This window comes from Microplitis mediator, chromosome 10, assembly GCF_029852145.1.
Source record: "Microplitis mediator isolate UGA2020A chromosome 10, iyMicMedi2.1, whole genome shotgun sequence".
In the NCBI taxonomy this organism is placed as follows: Eukaryota; Metazoa; Arthropoda; class Insecta; order Hymenoptera; family Braconidae; genus Microplitis; species Microplitis mediator.
The window spans coordinates 19,371,155-19,390,455 of record NC_079978.1 but is presented as its reverse complement, the minus strand read 5'-3'; the positions used below and the strand labels follow the sequence as shown (position 1 = coordinate 19,390,455).

At 29.4% G+C, this 19,301-nt stretch overlaps 1 protein-coding gene across 7 annotated transcripts in view; it reads left to right on the top strand.

Annotated features, from left to right (window-relative positions):
* The first annotated feature begins 301 nt into the window (after positions 1–301).
* Positions 302–19,301, top strand: part of LOC130676748 (glutamate receptor ionotropic, kainate 2-like) — a 277,423-nt gene continuing 258,423 nt past the window's right edge. For all 7 annotated transcript variants that reach the window (XM_057483233.1, XM_057483230.1, XM_057483228.1 and 4 more), the window contains exons 1-2: positions 302–455; positions 6,428–6,642. In XM_057483233.1, the coding sequence (XP_057339216.1) occupies positions 6,543–6,642 (100 nt within the window). In that variant the 5' untranslated portion in view covers positions 302–455; positions 6,428–6,542. The remainder of the gene's footprint in view (positions 456–6,427; positions 6,643–19,301) is intronic.

Below are 19,301 nucleotides of genomic sequence, written 5' to 3'. Positions count from 1 at the left end.
ATGTTTTCTACTCTCAGTATAATTATTTATTTTTCATAATAATTTATTGCTATAAAAATATATCTGTCCGTTAATTATATAATTACCGCATAAAAAATATAACATCTAAATATATAATTGATTTTGACTCAAATTTCAAATTTTTATTAACAAGAAAACAAAATACAGTTTTTACAAACAATACGAATATAAAATTTTTTTACGTCTTGTATAAATGGTTTAAAAAAAAAAACAGTGTTTTAGCTAAAGGATAAAAATTTCTACCGGGAAATTCAAAACCCACGTGGACAACCTGCGCAATAATGACTCCAGCACGTGTAACTGGAAAATCTGTCTTTAGAAAGATCCGCCCAGCGTACGATTTGTCGGGGTTGCGCCCAACGCGAGGGAACGAAGAAGAGCAGTCGCGCGCCGACCGCTGTCACGGTGTGTTCCTCATGTGTCGCTCCGTTTTGGTAAGTTTTCTTTCATATTTTATGTGTTTATTATATATTTGAAAAATTTCATTTTTTTCCTATTTATATTTTATATATATATATCATAATTATTTATAATTAGTTCAGTGACCTCATATCTATACTCAATGTCACATCGTCATCGAAAAAGTAGTGCATCAAATTATGTCATACTTATTTACTAAAATTATAACTTAACGATAGTAAATTTTTTTTTTAAGTAATAAATTATAATTTGATCCAGAAATTAATTCTATTGAATTCGTGACATAAAAATAATTAAAATTACTGCTAAAAAAAAATGACACGTGACTGAGTAGCTAAAAGTTAAGTGAGTAGAGCAGTAGTCGATTAGAAGCCAAAACAATCCGTACAAAATCCCCGTACTATTTATTTCTTACACTCCATTTATTTATTTTTTTTTTTTCTACAGTACAACTTTTTGTGTTATTTATGAATGGGGTAATTTTTAAATAATATTAAACTGTAGATATTATTCGATAACATTATAGCTTTATTTCAGTTGATTTTTGTCGAAAGTAAATTCGATTGGCCCGACATCTACAATTTACATTAGTTTAACGAGATTCCTATGAAAGGTTAAACCGATTAAGGTATATAGATAAAAGCGATTGCTGAACGAAGCCCAAGTAGCAAGAGATAGAAAACCGCACTTTAAATATACTTCATTGATCTAGCCAATTTTTTACTCTTAACGAACACAGTTTTTTTTTTTTTTTTTTTTTTTTTTATTCGCGAAAATTGAATTCTTTATCGGAACTAGAATAAAGCACCTTTTTTACTTTGTTATTTTTTTTATTTTTTACTCACTACAGGAACTGACTACTAACATAGTTATGAGGTTGAAATTCAATTCTGTACACAATCGATCCGGTATTGTCATTCGATTTAAATTCAATTTTATCAGGAATTCACAAATATATCAAATTTATGGTATATCGAAACGGCTTACATTTGTAATCATATCTGAATCACAGATATTAATAACCAACTTTTTTAATTTAATTACTTAACTAATAAAGGGTAGAGGTACCATTTGTGGCCACTGCTCCATTTTTGGAAATTTAATCCCTTATGTTTATTAATGAAAAAGTGGAAAATAAAATTTTCATTTTAATAGTAGGATAGAAGTATCTTTAGACATATTTAAAAAATTGTTTATGTTATTGGATCTTTTACAGATTATTTTATTTGAATTTTTTAAGTGTCCAAAACTGGCCCTAAAGTGGTCAAAAATGGTACCTCTACCCTATGTGATATAAATTTAAATTATCAATTTGATATTTTTATTTCTTACTTTCAGTTCAATATTTTTTTATTAAAATTTTTTTCAAATATCCCGCCGTATTGTCTAGATGTCTCTCTTTTTTCTAACCTATATTGTTACGCTAGTGCTGCCGCCAGTAGATGATGTAGAGAAAGAATGAAAAAAAATAATATCAGTAAAAATAAAAATGGCGGGTAAATTTTTCGTGATTAATCAGTTTCACGTTTTTAATTAATTACAATTAAACTAAAAGGATGTAGATAGTGATTTTCCATAGGGTTCTTGTGATAGTAAATACAAAGATAATAAAAAAATATTGGGCCGATCAATTGCGTCTATCGAGAGTTATCGTGGTTACAAAGTTTCATACACGACATTCGACAACTCGTGTCTCTGCTCTCTTAAAATGAACCAGTGAAATTTCACTGATTCTCCAGTAAAATCCACTGATTCACCAGTGAAATCGAGCGGTCACTGGTTCAACCAGTGATACGCCGGTGTACTACATGAATATAAACACAATAGGTTAGATTAATTTTATTTTATTATAAACGTTTATTTAAAAACAAAGTGAACTAAAAGAGTCTTAATAAAAATTATATTTAATTAAAAAATATTTTGTAATAAAATAAATAAAATTTATTAGGATTTATAAAAATTTAATTTGTTTCTATTTTCAATGGGCTTTTTATATTGTTTAATTTTAAAATTATGTCATTCATTTTTGAGGTTAGCTCCAAGCTATTGAAATTACTCCAAAGTTATTTATTTTTAAACTCTGTAAAAATTGTGTCATATAATTATTATTGTTATATAAAAGTTAGTTAAAATATTACATGAAGATAATCAATAAATATTACTTATTTATTGACATAATAAAACACTTAAATATATACTCATGTACAGAATGCTGCTGTACCCGCGCGCTTACATATTTTTAGTTCACTGGTTGAAACCAGTGACCGCGACGTTCACTGATTCAACCAGTGAAATTCACTGGTTCAACCAGTGGAATTTCACTGGTTCATTTTAAGACAGTGGGATTAAAATAATTTATAGTTAATTAATGGAACAATCAATCGACTTAATATTGGGACGAAATTATCCTTTAATACGTTGTCAGGACAGTAAGGAATTATAGTCTAAATTACCGATAATGTAGAAATTCTTCAAATAAGGCAAAAGTACCACTTGTGGCCACTGATTTATTTTTGGAAATCAAATAATCCGACTGCTACCTTGAAATTTTTGATAATTTTTCCCTGTTCTCTAAAACTAAATTAGCGAAAAATCACTAATTACTTGTGAATATTCACTAATCTAAATTGTCCAAAGTATACGACTATGAATTAGTAATTATTCACTTTTTGAATTAGTAAAAAAAACAACATATAGAATTAGTAAAAATTTCACTGATTGAATTAGTCAAAAATGTACTAATTCACTTGTTGACGAGGATTTCTTTGGAAAAATATTGTATCGTTGCTAATAATATTGCATCAAAATATTATTATTATTATGATTATTATTTGTAATTGATTATAAAATTTTTTTAGCAACTTGATCGACTAAATTAACAATTAAAATTACTTTCATACGGTAAATATTTATATCATAATTATAACTCATAACCTGAATCTATTGTCAATGATGGTTTTGATTCAGGTTCGGTAAAAAAAGTTGGAGTAAAAATATAAAGCTATTAAAAAATAACAAGATGTATTATTTAGCAACTAAATTAGGTTTTATTTAATTAACTTACTTGGATTAATACTGTTCAGTTGTATTTAAAAATTATCGTAATTAATTTTGCCCTGAATTTGATAATTCAACGATAGAATAAAAAGTCCTTAAGCGAGGCGCCACTAGTAATCATTGTAGAATCCGGGGAATCACTAATGAATTAGTGAATCTAATTCAAAATCACTAATTTTGTAGTGAATTTTAAGATCACTATTTCAATTAGTGAAATTTTCACTTATTTAGTTTTAGAGAGTGAGATTCTCTGCGTGATATAAAGTTAAATATTTGAATAATGATAACATTAATTTTGAACCATGTAAATAATCTGTGAAATTTTTCATAGTAATGATAATTACACGAAGATAATGCGAAGAAAAGATGATCAATTATGAAAAATGACAATTCCTCGAACATTTTAGGAACAAAAAGATTTTTAATCTCATGCTAACAAATTTGAGATAATTAGATTAGAAGAGATTGCGAGTAAAGTAACATGATTTAAGTAAAGTAATTAAGGCCAGCGGAAGAAATTGGGTTTAATCGTAAGAGTGAAAAATTGTCAAGAATCTGAATCGTTAATATGAAGCACTTGCTATTACGCGGATATTAATCACATAAACAGTCTTAAATAATGAACACTTATTATGAAATTATGAACTATATACCAGAAGAGAAAAGAATTAATGACATTCGTAAGATTATTTTGCTTAAAGAAGTTCTACGAATACAGGAACAATTTGTTTCACGCTTAATATAGTCTTTGATAAGAACATTTTTTCTTTTTTTTTTTACTATTTAATTTGAATGATAAAAAGAAGATTCACGGAAAATTCTCACTTTCTAGAAACATAGGTATTAAACGGCAATAAACTTCATCATAAAACTCGGCTTTTGTGCTATGAAAACACTATAAATATTATACGAGTAAACCACAGTCTGCAGGTGAAAAGCTACAAATATTCCCGTTTTTAATAAAACTCACTACCAGTGCAATAAACTAAAGACTTTATTGATTTTCATCGTGAGATTAAAATCAAGTTTTCCAATAAAACTTCACTCGCTTTCATATTTATTCAATTTCTATTCAAAGTATATATATAGATAATGAGCCTCGAGAAACTGGGGAATCAAATCATTATGGTAAAATTAATTTTTTTTTTTTCAATGGGTTCAATTGGTAATTTAGGACTTTGAGAATTATTTTGTAGTGAGAAAGAAATTTATTCATGCAGATTTTTATGTAGGAATTACTTTTTTCGACACTAAGGCTTAAATTTTACTACAACTCATATTTCATACTTGAATTTATACATCTGTTCGAAAAATATTAATTTACATGTAGCGAGATTTATATATACATTGATAGGGGAAAGGGCGGGGGGGGGGGGGGTAAATGGGCCCTTAAAGAAAAAAATTTTCAAATCCGCATTTTTTTTACTTGTTTTACTTTTTTTTACTCCCATGCCAAGTATTTGGCCTAAATTTGTTCTGTCCATTAAAAATAAAAAATTAAAAAATGTGGAGCAAAATGGGCCCCTTTAAAAAATTTTTATACTGTGAGTTTTTCTGCTGTTTCACTTTTTTTTTCCTTCTGCTGAGTTTTTGATGTTAATTTTCTCTGTCGATCAAAATTAAGAAATCCTGAAAATTTGGGTAAAACGGGCCCCCAACAAAACTCAGTGTACGTTTCTCGCTTGTTGTTTTGAAACTTTTTGCTATGTATTTAGTATAAAAAAGAATTGATAGTGAAGATTTGGACCTTAAAATAACTTAATTCAAAGTTTTCTGTTGAATTACTATTCGATGAATTTGAAAAAATTGAATTTTCGCGCCAAAACATATAATGTTTCAAATAAACTGCGCAAGATCAAACAACTTGTTACAGAAACTAATAATTTGAAAACTTACTTTATTATATTTTAATCACTCGTTGTAACAACTAATAATTTCATTACTTGATTACTTATATTTTTATTATTTTCATTTATATAGAATTAATTTTTTTTGAAAAAAATTATAGTTAGTAATGCTGTTGAGCTCGTGACCTAGTTTGCCCCTTATCATAATTCTTCAATCATTTCTGTTAAAAAAAATTTAGGAACCCGTTTGGCTAAAAAATATTCTTAGGTTTTCAAAGTCTAGGCAGCCCATTTTACCCCCCCCCCCCCCTTCCCCTACTAATAGATCTACAATGGAATCTCTTTCATTTTAAAAACGAAAGGCTTAAAATTCTTAGCATTAGTTATAGAATACAAAGCAGTAGACAAACACTTCTTTTTTTAATGAGCAATGGGGGGGGGGGGGGGGGGAGAGGATTTAAAGTTAAGAAGTGCAAAAGTTAGACTCCATTCCATATAGATCTTAGATTCTCAAAACCAAAATTTTGGATTTTTAAAAATTGACGAGTTGCATTTTTTAATTACGATCTCTGCAGGTCTAAACTATTTTTTCTTGGGTAAGGACAAGAACGCTCAAGTGTCGTTGAAAATATAAAAGTCATATTGTTTTTTCCGTTTTTCAAGGATACTCCACTTTGCCCGAAAAAAATTTTTTTTAATGGCAATTGAAACTTTGTCTCATTTTCTTGAGTACGAACAAGAAAGTAAAGATCCGGCATATATTTGAGGTGGAATAAAAGCATAGTTTCTTCCGTGTTCCAATTTTGCCCGGCTCGTCCCTACATACATATTTATATATACTTAATTAAATTTATAGTCACACTCTGACAGACCTTTAAATCCAATCAATTATCATAATTCATATTCATTGAGAATAAGTTATTCTGAACTCAAATGCCAGCATAAGTAATTTAAAGCATTATATCTTATGATAGAAATCCTCATAAATTGATTTAATGCCGAGTGCAGAAATGTTTAATAGCGCTCGGTTCAAAACTGTAGAAATTAATATATTATTTTCATAAATTTTATTTTTTTTCTAGATTTGTATAAATTCGAGGCGCTTAACGCCCTAAGGGGCCGGTTATAGCGCGAATCCATTAGGTAAAGTGTGCTTGTGAGAAGGAGGACCTCCAGGGTTAGTCTTCGAGATGAGCTATGAAGGGGGCCCTCGGCTGCCTGCTAGCCTCCATTTTTATTTTACAACTATTTCGACCAAATATTTACACGTCAGCGCTGCCTCCAGTTGTCAAAATTGGTAAGTCATTATTTTAAGTGCAATAATCTAACATCTATAACTTTTAATTACAATTGAACTAAATATGAAAAACGGTTGACCCTGTGGGCCAGCCGCGAGACTTCCCGCTGTTTTCGAGCTCAAGGAATTTGAAAGTATTAGGCGTTTTTGACCGAATTAAGTCCTGGGTGAACTTAGTAAGTAGGACTTAGTTCGGCCAATCACGTCCATTATTGTCGATAACTTGTTCGATCTATTTGAGCTCAACAAAAGTGACATTTGTTACAAGTGTTCGAAAATTCGAGGAATCGAAAATAATCAATAAAAATCGTTTTTCTAAGTTTCGGTCGCAATTACACTTGATACATTCAATGTTTTTGAACAGAAATTAATAGAAAAGATGAAGAAGTTTGAATGAAACCAATAGCAATAATTTATGTAGTGACCATCAAACACTATGAAGCCAAAGGCCTGGTATGAGTTTTGAAACATTTAACGAATTACAATATGCGTTATCCGAAAAAAATGAAGTAAATTATTATTTTTTAAATTTTTGATACCCGTTTTTTATGTTTGAGAAGGCATTCGACGCAATTTTTTAGCCTTTAATGCTGAAAGTTTATGAGGATCGAAATTTTGTGATTTTTAAGTTTATTAGAAAAAAACACTTTTTTGAAATTCTTTCGACAACGATAACCTGTGAACGATTAATCCGATTTTGATGGTTGAGGCAACATTCGACGCGGCTTATAGGGATTCACAGCTGGATAGATTTTGAAATTAATCTATCGAGTAAACCAAAAGTTATCTACAAAAAACATTCTTCAAAAAATTTTCTTTTTGGAATAGCTCAAAACTTTTTCGACCAATCAAAGTCAATTTTTCTCAGCATCTAGGAATTAATAAGTTGCTTCGAAGGCCACTTCAAAGATCGAAATCGGTCCATCAGTTCGAAAGTTATAATATTTACATACGTAAACTTGCACATCTTCTTGAAAATATACAGAATAGCTTCCTAGGGTCTCAAAACTTCGAGGTTTGTTACACGGTAAGAAATATTTTGCGGATATCACTATGCCAGTATGGGCTCGAACGCCATACTGTATGGTATCGAAGATTTTTGTAGGTTATAAAATTGTATGCATAGATGATTCAACCATTGCGGGAATAGTAACATTGGCAATAGTTATCGCGGACGCCGCAATGTCAGTATGGCCGTCAGGCCCATACTGCGTTGCCGTATTCTCAATGCTTCTGGCCAATAAATCTAGTCTAACGACATCTATATAGTTTTGGTGGTAATACGATAGTATACGTTGATTAACACGCCAAAAATTATGGACCGAAACCAAAAATTTGCCTTTTTTTGAAAATTTCTTATTTTCTTAACGGGAATTTTAAAAAGTTTTTTAAGGTAAGACACGACAATCACGATTGTATTTATATCCTTTATTTTTATGAAGGAGTACATGATGAAAAAACTAAATAAAAAATAACGATCCTTGAACACAAGGTATAATAAATAAAAAAAGCAAAAACTATATCACTATAACGAACAAAAACGTTGACGAAGAGTAAATGGTTATACGTGTTGCTCTCTCATTCCATTTATCTTCCTCTCTTTCGTGTTACGATATCGACGGGTATTGAGTCGTGTAAAAGAGCCCTCTTAGAGAATTTCCGGATAGCAGTTAAGTGAAGCAAGAACATGGCGACTCTGCGGTGCTGGACACTGTAATACACCATGGCATCCACTTGTAGTTACAAATCGGAAACCTCTAGTGCCAGAAACCTCTTGCCTATTAATTCATAGATTATCGGAAAAGCTTATAAGCACGTACGATCTGTCGTGCAATATATATTTACAGCATAATCATAACCAACGTCAATATCATAGACCCATAAAGTAGGAAGTTCTGATAGCGTGTGACATAATGATATGCAGAAAAAAAAATTTGTACACTGAGAAAAAAAAATGGTGATCATGATGTCACCTGGTTGTCACAAATTGAACAATTTACACAATTCTTGTTCCAAATAAATCATATTTTATCTATTCAAATAAATTGAAATTTCCCGCTAATAGATCCAATTTCGTGACTCAAAGTCCAGGCGTTATTGAAATAACGACTAGTATTTTTGATACCAAGTATACACTTTATTTTGATATTAAGTATGAATGTATTTAATTCAAAGTTCTAAAAATCGTGATTTGATTCTTAAATTTCATTGAATGAAAACATAATCGTTGAAATTAGAGGAAGGGGGGGGGGGGGCAAAACGGGATACTTAACGAGAAATTTAGTTTTTAGGGACATAAATATCGTAAATTGGCTTCATTTTGATTCTATTTGAAATAAATATAACGAATTTTAGACTGCTATCAGAAAAAAAATTTTTATTTTCTGCGGGCAAATTGGGATACTCCAAAAAAAAGTAATTTTTTTTTTTTTTTTTTTTTTTCAAGTGAATAAAATTGATGTAATAATGTCTTTCTGAATTGATGTAAGTAATAAAATTTACGTGTTTCGGACGACGATACTCAATTTATCTGTGATTATTGTGAATAATTTTAGAGATTTATCTTTCATTAACGATGAATCAGTTATATATCGTTATCGTTATTTATTATAAATTTTAATACTTATGTTAAAAATAATGTTAGTTAATTTTCATTCCAAAGAAATTATTTTCATAAGAGAAATAATTAAATATTGAATATTAGAAAATTAACATAACTGTTAATAATGTTATATTATAGCACTAAAGTTATAAAATATTACAAAATTATGAAAGTTACAATGTAACAGTTAAAATTATGATGATTACCAATGTTACAGTTTTAGAGTTTTCATTAGTATTATTGTTGTTATTGTTCTTGAGTTAATTAAAGAAATAAATTTCTTAATTTGTGATACTTCATGAAAATAAATTTGTAGTAAGATAAAATTTGTACATTTTTTTCATTTATACTTTTCGCAAAAAATATAAAAATGTTTTTTTTAGCTGTTAATAGTGTAAAATGATACTAGATGTCATTTTTGACCATTTTCGAAAGTTTTTCGAGAAAAAAAAATTTTGACGAAATTTTGAGGGCATCCCATTTTGCCGGCCTTTCCCGTTTTGCCCCCCCCCCCCTTCCCCTATTAATAAGAAAGCCAGGGTTGCTCAACGAAAATTTGCTCTCATTTTACCGTCAAACACCGAATGTAGATTTCAGCTGAGCTACATATCCAAATTGAATTCAACTCGCACACAAAGTAGCTTTTGGGGTTATTTACATTATCAACTCAAACGAATTCATAATTAATTCAACTTCTCGTCATGATTCATTCAATGTAATGTTTTTCATTGAAATTCGTATTACACTGAAATGATTGAATTACTTCATTAGTTTGAACAATGATACATTAATTAAACTCTAAATAATGTTGGATTATGAATATCGAAACAGGTTATATTCAATGATAGCTCAGTTTTAGCGACCCTATAGGCCATTGAAAAGGAGCCTTAATTTCAACTTCGGCGTTTCTGCATGAAAATCGTCCGGTTTTTTTTATGCTGTAGAGGGATTCGATGAACCGATCGCCACAAATGACTGCTGAGGCCACCTCGTTAGACAACCAACCCCGGTCTCCCCTACACAAATACTTGCCATAGTTCAGCTAACGACAATTTCATTCGTTGCGCAATTTTGTCTCATAATGTAATGAATGTATAATTTTGCGATGTAAAATATGAAATTTAATCAAATATTTGACATCTCATTAAATCTGTTAAAAATTCGGATAAATTTAATGACCGTTAAAATCTAGAGAGATGGATTGAGATCTGGGCGAAAACTAAGTAAATGATAATAAGTTTTCTCTTAATAAAATCATTAACTTTAACTACGTAGGAACTATTTCAATGAAAGTTTCAATTACTTTTTAAACGACTGCTCGGTTAGCTGATCACTGAGCATTTATCTGAAAAGAAATCGAATTAAATTTTATGATCATTATTGAATAGCATGAACTCTTTCGATTCCTACAAAAGCTATCGAAATCAATCGTTTTGTTTAAATCATATAATAAGACATTATTTTGACTACACACGGTGAAAAAAATATTGTTCTCAGAAGTATACTGTATAGTTACAGTAACAATATGCAATAGTTATCTACTTGATTGTTACTGCAACGATCTACTGTATCGTTCTGACAACAATACGGTAGATAGCTCTGAGACCTATAAGGGAGAGTGGGGTCAATTGAACCAAAAATACTTTAACATTTTTTTTTTTAGATGAATAAAAGCAACATGATGACTTTTTTTTTACGGAATTATACTTTATTATATAGACTATCATTTCTCATAAGCACTAATAAGTCTTATTACTATAAATCTGATATATTTGCGCATTTTCAGCCCTACGCATGACACTAAGGGCAAAATGGACCACCCGCGAATTCTGAAAAAACGATTTGTTCAAATTTTTATTGTCAAATTAAAAAAAATTCAATATATTAATCCATTTTTCGGCTCATTTTCTATAGCTGGGGCAAATTTGGCCCCTAAAAACATTCGAAAATAATATATTTTATTTTTTAATTGATAAAATTTTATAAATAATGCAAAATAATCTGTAATTTAAAAAATCAAAAATTACTTTTTTTAGGTTCAAAATAATGACCAATAAGAAATATGGAATTGTTTTTTTTTTATTCAATAATACTTAGTAATTAAGCTAATCGAGGGAAAACGATTTATTACACCTAAAAAAATTTTTTTTGAGTATTATAAAACCAAAAATAGTTGTCAAGAGAAAGAAATACATTCTTAATGATGAAAAGAATTAAAAAAATCTGTTTATCGGTTGACCCTGCGGGCCAGCCCCAAAACTTCCCGCTGTTTTCGAGCTCTTTTGAGCTCGAAAACGTTGTTGTGAATACATTTTCGAGCTCTTTGAGCTCGAAAATACTTTTGTATCCCATTGTTTAAAAAAAAAAACCGTTTTTTGGCATTTCTTTCTCCCACGATAACTCTCGAACGAATTATTCGATTGAGATGGCTAGGGCGGCAATAGACGCGTTTTATTAAGTTCTAAAGCTGACTAGATTTTGAAGTTGATCGTTCAAGTCGTTTCTGAGAAATCAATAAAAATCTAAAAAAATTTTTTTCCGTAATTCACTAATATTTCCGAGTCTACTCGATCAAATGATCTGAAATTTTCAGAAAAGTTGATGGCCAACAAGCTCTTTCGATTGCCACCTTAACCATCCAAATCGGTTCATTAGTTAAAAAGTTATAGACCGGTCACACACATACATACACATACATACACACACACACACACACACACACACACACACACACACACACACACACACACACACACACACACACACACACACACATACATACATACATACATACATACATACGTACATACATACATACAGACACTCAGACATCATTCTGAAAATAGTCAGAATAGCTTCCTATAGGAACTCAAAACGTCGACCTCTGATAAAATTTCGATTTTTGCAAATCGGGGTGAAAACAATAACTTCCCGAATTTTTTGAAAATCGTCGATTTTCTTAGCGGGAAGTTAAAAAAAAAATTATAATTTTTTGGAGGGCCTCTCTGCCCCCCAAAAAAAAATTTTTTTTTGCCTACGTATCCACCAATGATGTAAAATGTAATTTTTTTCTTTGTATATTACATATAAAAAATTTAATTTAATGAAATTCCACCAACTTTCAGAATTTTTGTTTTTTAACTTTTTTAAAAGGGTACCGCATTTCGCCCGCCAAAAATAAAAATTTTATTTTTCAACAACAGCTAAAAATTTTTTCTATTTACCTTAAATATTATTAAAAACAAAAAGATTTAACGTATTTTAGTCCTCGGAAACTTAGTATTTCCTTAAGTACCCTCTATGCTCCCCCCCCTCCTCCCCTATATTTATTTTTAAATTATTTAATCACGGCAGTGAAATTAAGTTCAGTCTGAGTCGAAAATTTATATTTTAGATCTAGAATTTTTGAAAAACTGAAACTTTAATAATTATTCCCATTTTTAAAGACCAGAATTTAATCACAATTTTGAAAAATTAACCAGCGGCTCTATTTTAAGAAATTAAAATTCTCTTGCCGCCTACTAAATTACAATTTTGATTTCTTTTTGACAGAAATTTTTTAAAAACTATATATTTTATTTAAAAATGTACTTACTTTAAACTAAATTATCAATTTCCGCATCGTATTGGACATTAACTAAAGTTTAAAATCTAAAACTAATTTCTTATAAACTAAAGTCTTAATTACTTTTTAATGGAAATATTTACAAAAATAAAAAATTGGCATTCGTTTGATTTTTGTTTATTAAAAAATAAAAAAACGGCATAAAAATTATTTAATTTGTACAGAAAAGGTAAAAAATTTGAAAATAAATACATACAAATATATAAAATAAATAAATAAATAAATAAATAAAAATCAAGCAGTTGAACATGTGACATCTGAAGTATCATAAGTGACAGAGTTCGGATTCCTGGCGTGATTTTTGAACCAACGTATCAACGTCTTAAACTTCTTGAATAGTTGGTTGCGATATTCGAACCCCTCTGGGGTAACAGTAACGTATTCATGGTAACATAGAAATAGAGGCACATACGATAGTAAAAATTTCCCAGGATATTTTTTCGAAGCTGTAACAATGAATGGAATTCTACCGGGATTTTCTTCCTTCTGTTTCCTCAATACTTGCTCAGCTTTGCCACCGGAACGAACCTCACTGCGATAATACTTGGATTCAATTATTTCTTCGGCGTTATAAGCCATCGCGTTGATATGTATCACCATTATTTGCATCGGGGTTTCAAATTTTTTAGTGCCGATCCACAAACTTCGTCCCATTGTATAATAATTCGGCTTATCCGTTTCAGTTACTTCAACGTGCTGATAAATGTCATCAGTCACTTTCCACGTAAATGTAAAACGATCGTTTGAATAGCCGCTGAAAACAGCTTCCCCTCGTTTTAAATTCTTCAATAGTTTCTGAGCTTCAGGGGAACTTTGATTTTCCTAAAATTTTTAATCATAAGTTATAATCAATGAAATAATTAAATACAATAAATTAAAATAATTATTTAATGAAATTAAAAATTTATTTGACCAAATATATTTCATTTAAAATAATTATTTGATTCAAATTAAATTCAAAATTCGACTTAAATTATTTAAAAAAAAAAATAAAAACTTACGGAATTCATTTTAGCAGGAATAATTTCTTGATACAGATGCTTTCAAATTTAAACAAGTAACTTCTGTAGTAATGATCAACAGTAGGATGAAGTATGATCGTGATGCTCAAGAGCTACAGGACCACTAAACTACATCAGAGTGTCGGCTGCACTTTAAATAGGCAGCAAGTCCTTTTCGTTTAAAGGCCCAAATTAAGGAAGAGGGGACACTAATTGCAAGTTCATTGGTCAGAAGAATTTTACAAAAGTCATTTCAATGTCATTAGTACTTACAAAATTTAAATGGTAACTCAAAAGAGACTTTATAAGGGACAAAGATTTCGGCAGACAGACTAATTACGCAGGTAAAAATTGACACCTCATTATAGTCTAGCGCCATTAAATGAATCCACACTTATTTACTTTTAATGTTTTTAATCCTATAATGACTGAGACTTTGTCTACCTTTCGGCAAATGACCATTAGATTCTATTATATGGGTACTTAAGTATTTACACCTTAAGTGTGAAAAGAACATAAATGACATTATGATTGAGACGAGACGAATGGGAATTTTTTTTGGAAGCAGTAATTATCAGGATTATACGAGCATTTAAAATAAATAAATTAAGAAATATGAAATTTTAAAAATTGTTGTTTTCCCTTAATATGTTAAAATATTCTGGAAAATGAAAATTATTCTTCGTAAAATAATATTTTATATTTTTTGTTTAAAAAATGACGTTAAAGGGTAAATTTAAAATGTATATTTAATATTAAAGGAAAAATAAACCAGTTGTGAGTAGATATTTGTGATCTTCAGTTTTTGGTTCGATCACGGGACATCTTTGACGTCATACGGCCCAGTAATTGATGCATAAATTTAAGGCATTTATTTTAGAAAACAGGAAAAAAGGATGTCATAGGTCACACTGTTAAATAATTTGAGAACATAAGTGAGTCTTAAAGGTGGTCAGTACGAACTAAATTTTGAAATTTTACTTTTCTGATTGCACGGAGCAATGGACTTGAAGATTCTACGAGTTTTTAATGTGTTGTCAACCGAATTTGAAACAAGAAGTTAAGTTGACAGAAAAATAATTATGCAGTGTTGTAATTAGTATTGCGATTATTGGTTTTATTTACTTTTTCTAAGTTTCGAGGCCGCTGCTGAGGATCCTACTCAATTCAAATCCCGACATATTCTTTTTTTCCAAGTAATAAAAATTTAAGAATCGACTTCTTATAAGATCTTGTAAATAAATTTCAAAACAACGATTCCCGGGTTCTCTAACTCTTGGGAAATCGCGCAGTACCCTTTGATTTCCGACAAGTGATGACCACTCAATAATGTTTTCATCATATTTTAGGCCAATATGTGATATGTGGGGTAAAATAGACCACTCGATAAAAAAAAATTATAACAAAAAAATTATTTTGAGTGGTCCATTTTTCCCTACATATCACATATTGACCTAGAATATAATAAAAACATTGTAGAGGTCATAACTTAAGGGGAAATAAGAAAAAAATTTTTTTATAATTTTTTGGGGAGTGAGCCTCGGGCCCCAGAAAAAAAAAATTTTTTTTCGACTTCGCAAATTTTCGACTGATTCTTCCGAAATAGACGGAATATAAATAAATTTGATGGTCAAGCCACAAGAAGAAAAAACTGGCTTAAGGGGGCCTTCGTGCCCCGGTATCCCCTGTATAAAATTATACTACAATATATAATTCTCAATATATTTTCGTGCTACTATTGTTTGCCGTTTTGATATACTTGATTATACTTCATCAGTATAAGTAAGATTTCTAATTTAATATACTCTGAGTTATATAAATTTTGTATAAGTTAAACTATACCCGAATTATATAATAAAAATCATATACAATGAGTATACTCTAATTATATCGGAATTCTCAGGAGAAAATTCTCAGGAAAACCTAAGTTCTTTTGGAGTAAAAAGAAATCATCTAGAGAGATAAATTTTCTGAAGATAATTTTTTTTTCGGCCGATATAATTTTTGTTTTCCTAAGCTGTACTAATTTGTATACTTTTTTATACTTCTTTTATATATTTGAGATATACTCGTTGATAGATTTGCAATGTATATCGATTATTATACTTTCTACTTCTATCATAAATATCTTCGATCAACTATAGTTTAATTTATAAATTTCGAATATATTAAAAAGTATACATTAAGGTATAGTTTTACATATATGTAATACTATACAATTAATTATATCTTAAATTTATAATAACTAAGTATCACGTGTTATAACTCATTTATGAGATATTTTGCCGCATTTATAGAAAGTATACACATGGCTATACTTTGTAGTATATTTTAGAACTATACATTATTTTCAAGCGGGAAAATTTTTCTTTTTTTTGGCGACATTAAAAAATGAATTAACGACCGTCAATTACGGATGGTTTTTTGAAAAGATAACATATTAACTCTTTCTAAAAAATAGTAAAAGTTTATTTTTGTAAATTTTAGGTCATCAAACTGTAACTGATTGAAAATAAATTTGTATTCAAGTATATTCAACAAGTTCACAAAAAAAATTCCCATTTGTCATTGGCTAGGGATATAATCTAGCTTCTCTGCCATTTGTAAGCTCGTTTTCTTCCTCTTATATTCAAATTTTAACTTTATTTATGAGCGATAGATTTTTTTTTAACAGCATTCACATCTTGAAAAATGAACTCAACTTTTGATAAAATGATGTGTTTACGAAATGTAAACTCATTCAGAATATATATTGTTCTTAATAATTTTTAAGTTGTTTGTTATCGAAGTATCTTTGCAGCTATTTTACATGAATAACTTTTTTGAAATTCTTATATTCAGTGAGTTTAGTAGAAAACTGGAAAATGAAAATAATTCATTTTGGTTTACCTTTTGAATTCTTGCAAGCTCTGAAATAAATTATAATATTGAATACAGATGGACTTATTATTCACCAATTTAAGTTTCATTGAAATTCATTATGTAGATTTGAACATTTACATTGTTACGTGAAATCCACACATTAGTAGTCTTTCAGGTGTCTTGTGTAATGAGCAAAACAAATTTTCTTAAATGTAAATTATTCAATAATTAATTGCTAAAACTTTTAACCTTTTCTATAACTGACTTCAAATCTGAAAATTATGAAAAACTCCCGTTAAAATATTTCTATTTCATTGCGCACCTCGAACGCGAAGCTTTATGAACGGTTTACTTTTTCCGACTATTTTATTTATACTAAAATATTTCTACACTCTTTTATTTACACCAAAATAAATCAAATTGTATACTAGCGTGTAGAGAATTTATTAAAGAACAATTTGAACCCAACATTAAGTCGATTCGATATTTTATTAGTTTAAAATAAATTATTTAAACTCAAAAAACTATTGCGGTCAATTGTTACGTATGAAACTTCGCAAACAAGATAACTCTCGATAGACACAATTAATCGGCCTAACTTTTTTTTGTTTTCTTCGTATTTTTTATCACAAGAACCCTATGGAAAATCACAGTCTATATCTTTTTAGTTTAATTGTAATTAATTAGAAACGTAAAACTGATTATTCACGAAAAATTTAGCTGTCATTTTTATTTTCACTGTTATTATTTTTTCCATTTTTTCTCTCTATCAACTACTGCCAACAGCATTAGCGTGACAGTATAGGTTTGAAAAAAAGAGCGACATCTAAGACAAAAAGGCGGGATATTTAAAAAAAATGTTAATAAGAAAATATTAGATTGAAAATAAGAAATAAAAAATCAAATCGGTAATTTATAAATTGAATAAAAATTCATAATAAAAAAAAAAAATTGACATTGTAAAATGAAAGTAATGATTAAAAACAAAATGAGCAATTGGGGTGTGTACTTAAAAGTTTTCCAACATTTTTTTTTTAGGATCTCCAGAGTTTTATCTCGTCAATCCCTTCTGATATCCACTATTGTAATCCTCATTGTTTTTTTTTTTTTCAAAATTAATTAAATGTAATGATCGACGGTTAATTTTTTTATATAACCGACTGTATATTTTTTTTTTTACTGCTATTTCTGACGGATAGTTTTTGCAAGCCTCGTTTTGCCCCCTTTAAATTTCATCCTTCAATCGCGGAGCGGGAAGATTAGACTCTACATTTATTTATATATTTTTTTTTCTATCCTGGCAAAAGCATTGAGAAAGATACAGGTTTAGCAAGAGTTTATTCTGTGGGTAAAAACAATAATAATGACGGAGGAGTAGGAAATCACAAGGATATATCGACACGTGCTGAAATTAAAAACAGGGTCTGAGGGAAAAGTCGATACAATATGATATCCCTGGTTCCGATTTTATTCATAATATTTGCGTAGATTAGACGCGTCGAATTTGCTTGGGAGTATGTAGACAATTTAGTGATTTATGATTCAATCCCGTTAATTCTGGATGAAAATTTCACTACGGAGCATTCATTAAGCAACTGGACAAAGTTTAAACCTCCTATAAACTATCGTTAGAAGTTTCGGAAGCTTCTAGAAAGTTGTCAGATAGAATCATCAATTCATTGGAAATCTCATGAGTGGATGATTTGTTTATTTTACAGCTCACCAACATTGGAACCAATATTTTCAAAAGAATTATTAGCACACAGAAGTCTACTTGTTGAAAGTGTTGCAATTTTCCATCTAAAAGTTCAATGACGAAGTCTAAGATCCATTACGCGGAACAATAAAAATATATCGTTCATTAGAGAACTTTTTGTTGCCACTTTAGGCTTCTATTGTTCGTGTTCTATTTCAGAGCCATGCATTATTCGATCTATTTAGCTTCATTTTTGTGGTTCCGTGAATCTCAGTTGTACTCATACGTCAATATTGATTTCTCATAGACGCATATACTGCTAAATTTGTGTCATTTGAAGTCAATTGGGAATATTCGAATAGTACATCGGGGGCCTCCAGTGGTTACATCTGGTAATAACAAACTAGGACACGGATGTTTAAATGGTAGAAAATATGGTGATGTATTGAATGTAAAACATTTACGTCCTTTATAATTTAATTATTTTTATTTTTTAAATTTGTCTCATTTCTACACTAAATACCCGGGTCAAAAAAATAACGCGATTTTGACTGCTATAATTTTTTGGACTTGTATTTGACTTGATTAACTTGATTTTGGCTACACTTGTTAACTCATCAAGTTGACTTGATTTCGACTTGCTAAGCAACTTAAAATCACCTAATGCTTGTTTCTTTTTTGACTCAAAAATGGGCGCCAAAAGTGAGTCGAAACTGAGTTTTATTTTTTAGAGTATAATAATTACTTTTTCTAAAATTATTTAATTAGATTTTAAAATTTTAATAAATTATTATTTGAATGTTTGTTTTTTATAAATTACGTTATTTAATTAAAGAATTATAAATGATTAAATTAATTACTATGCGCACCCTT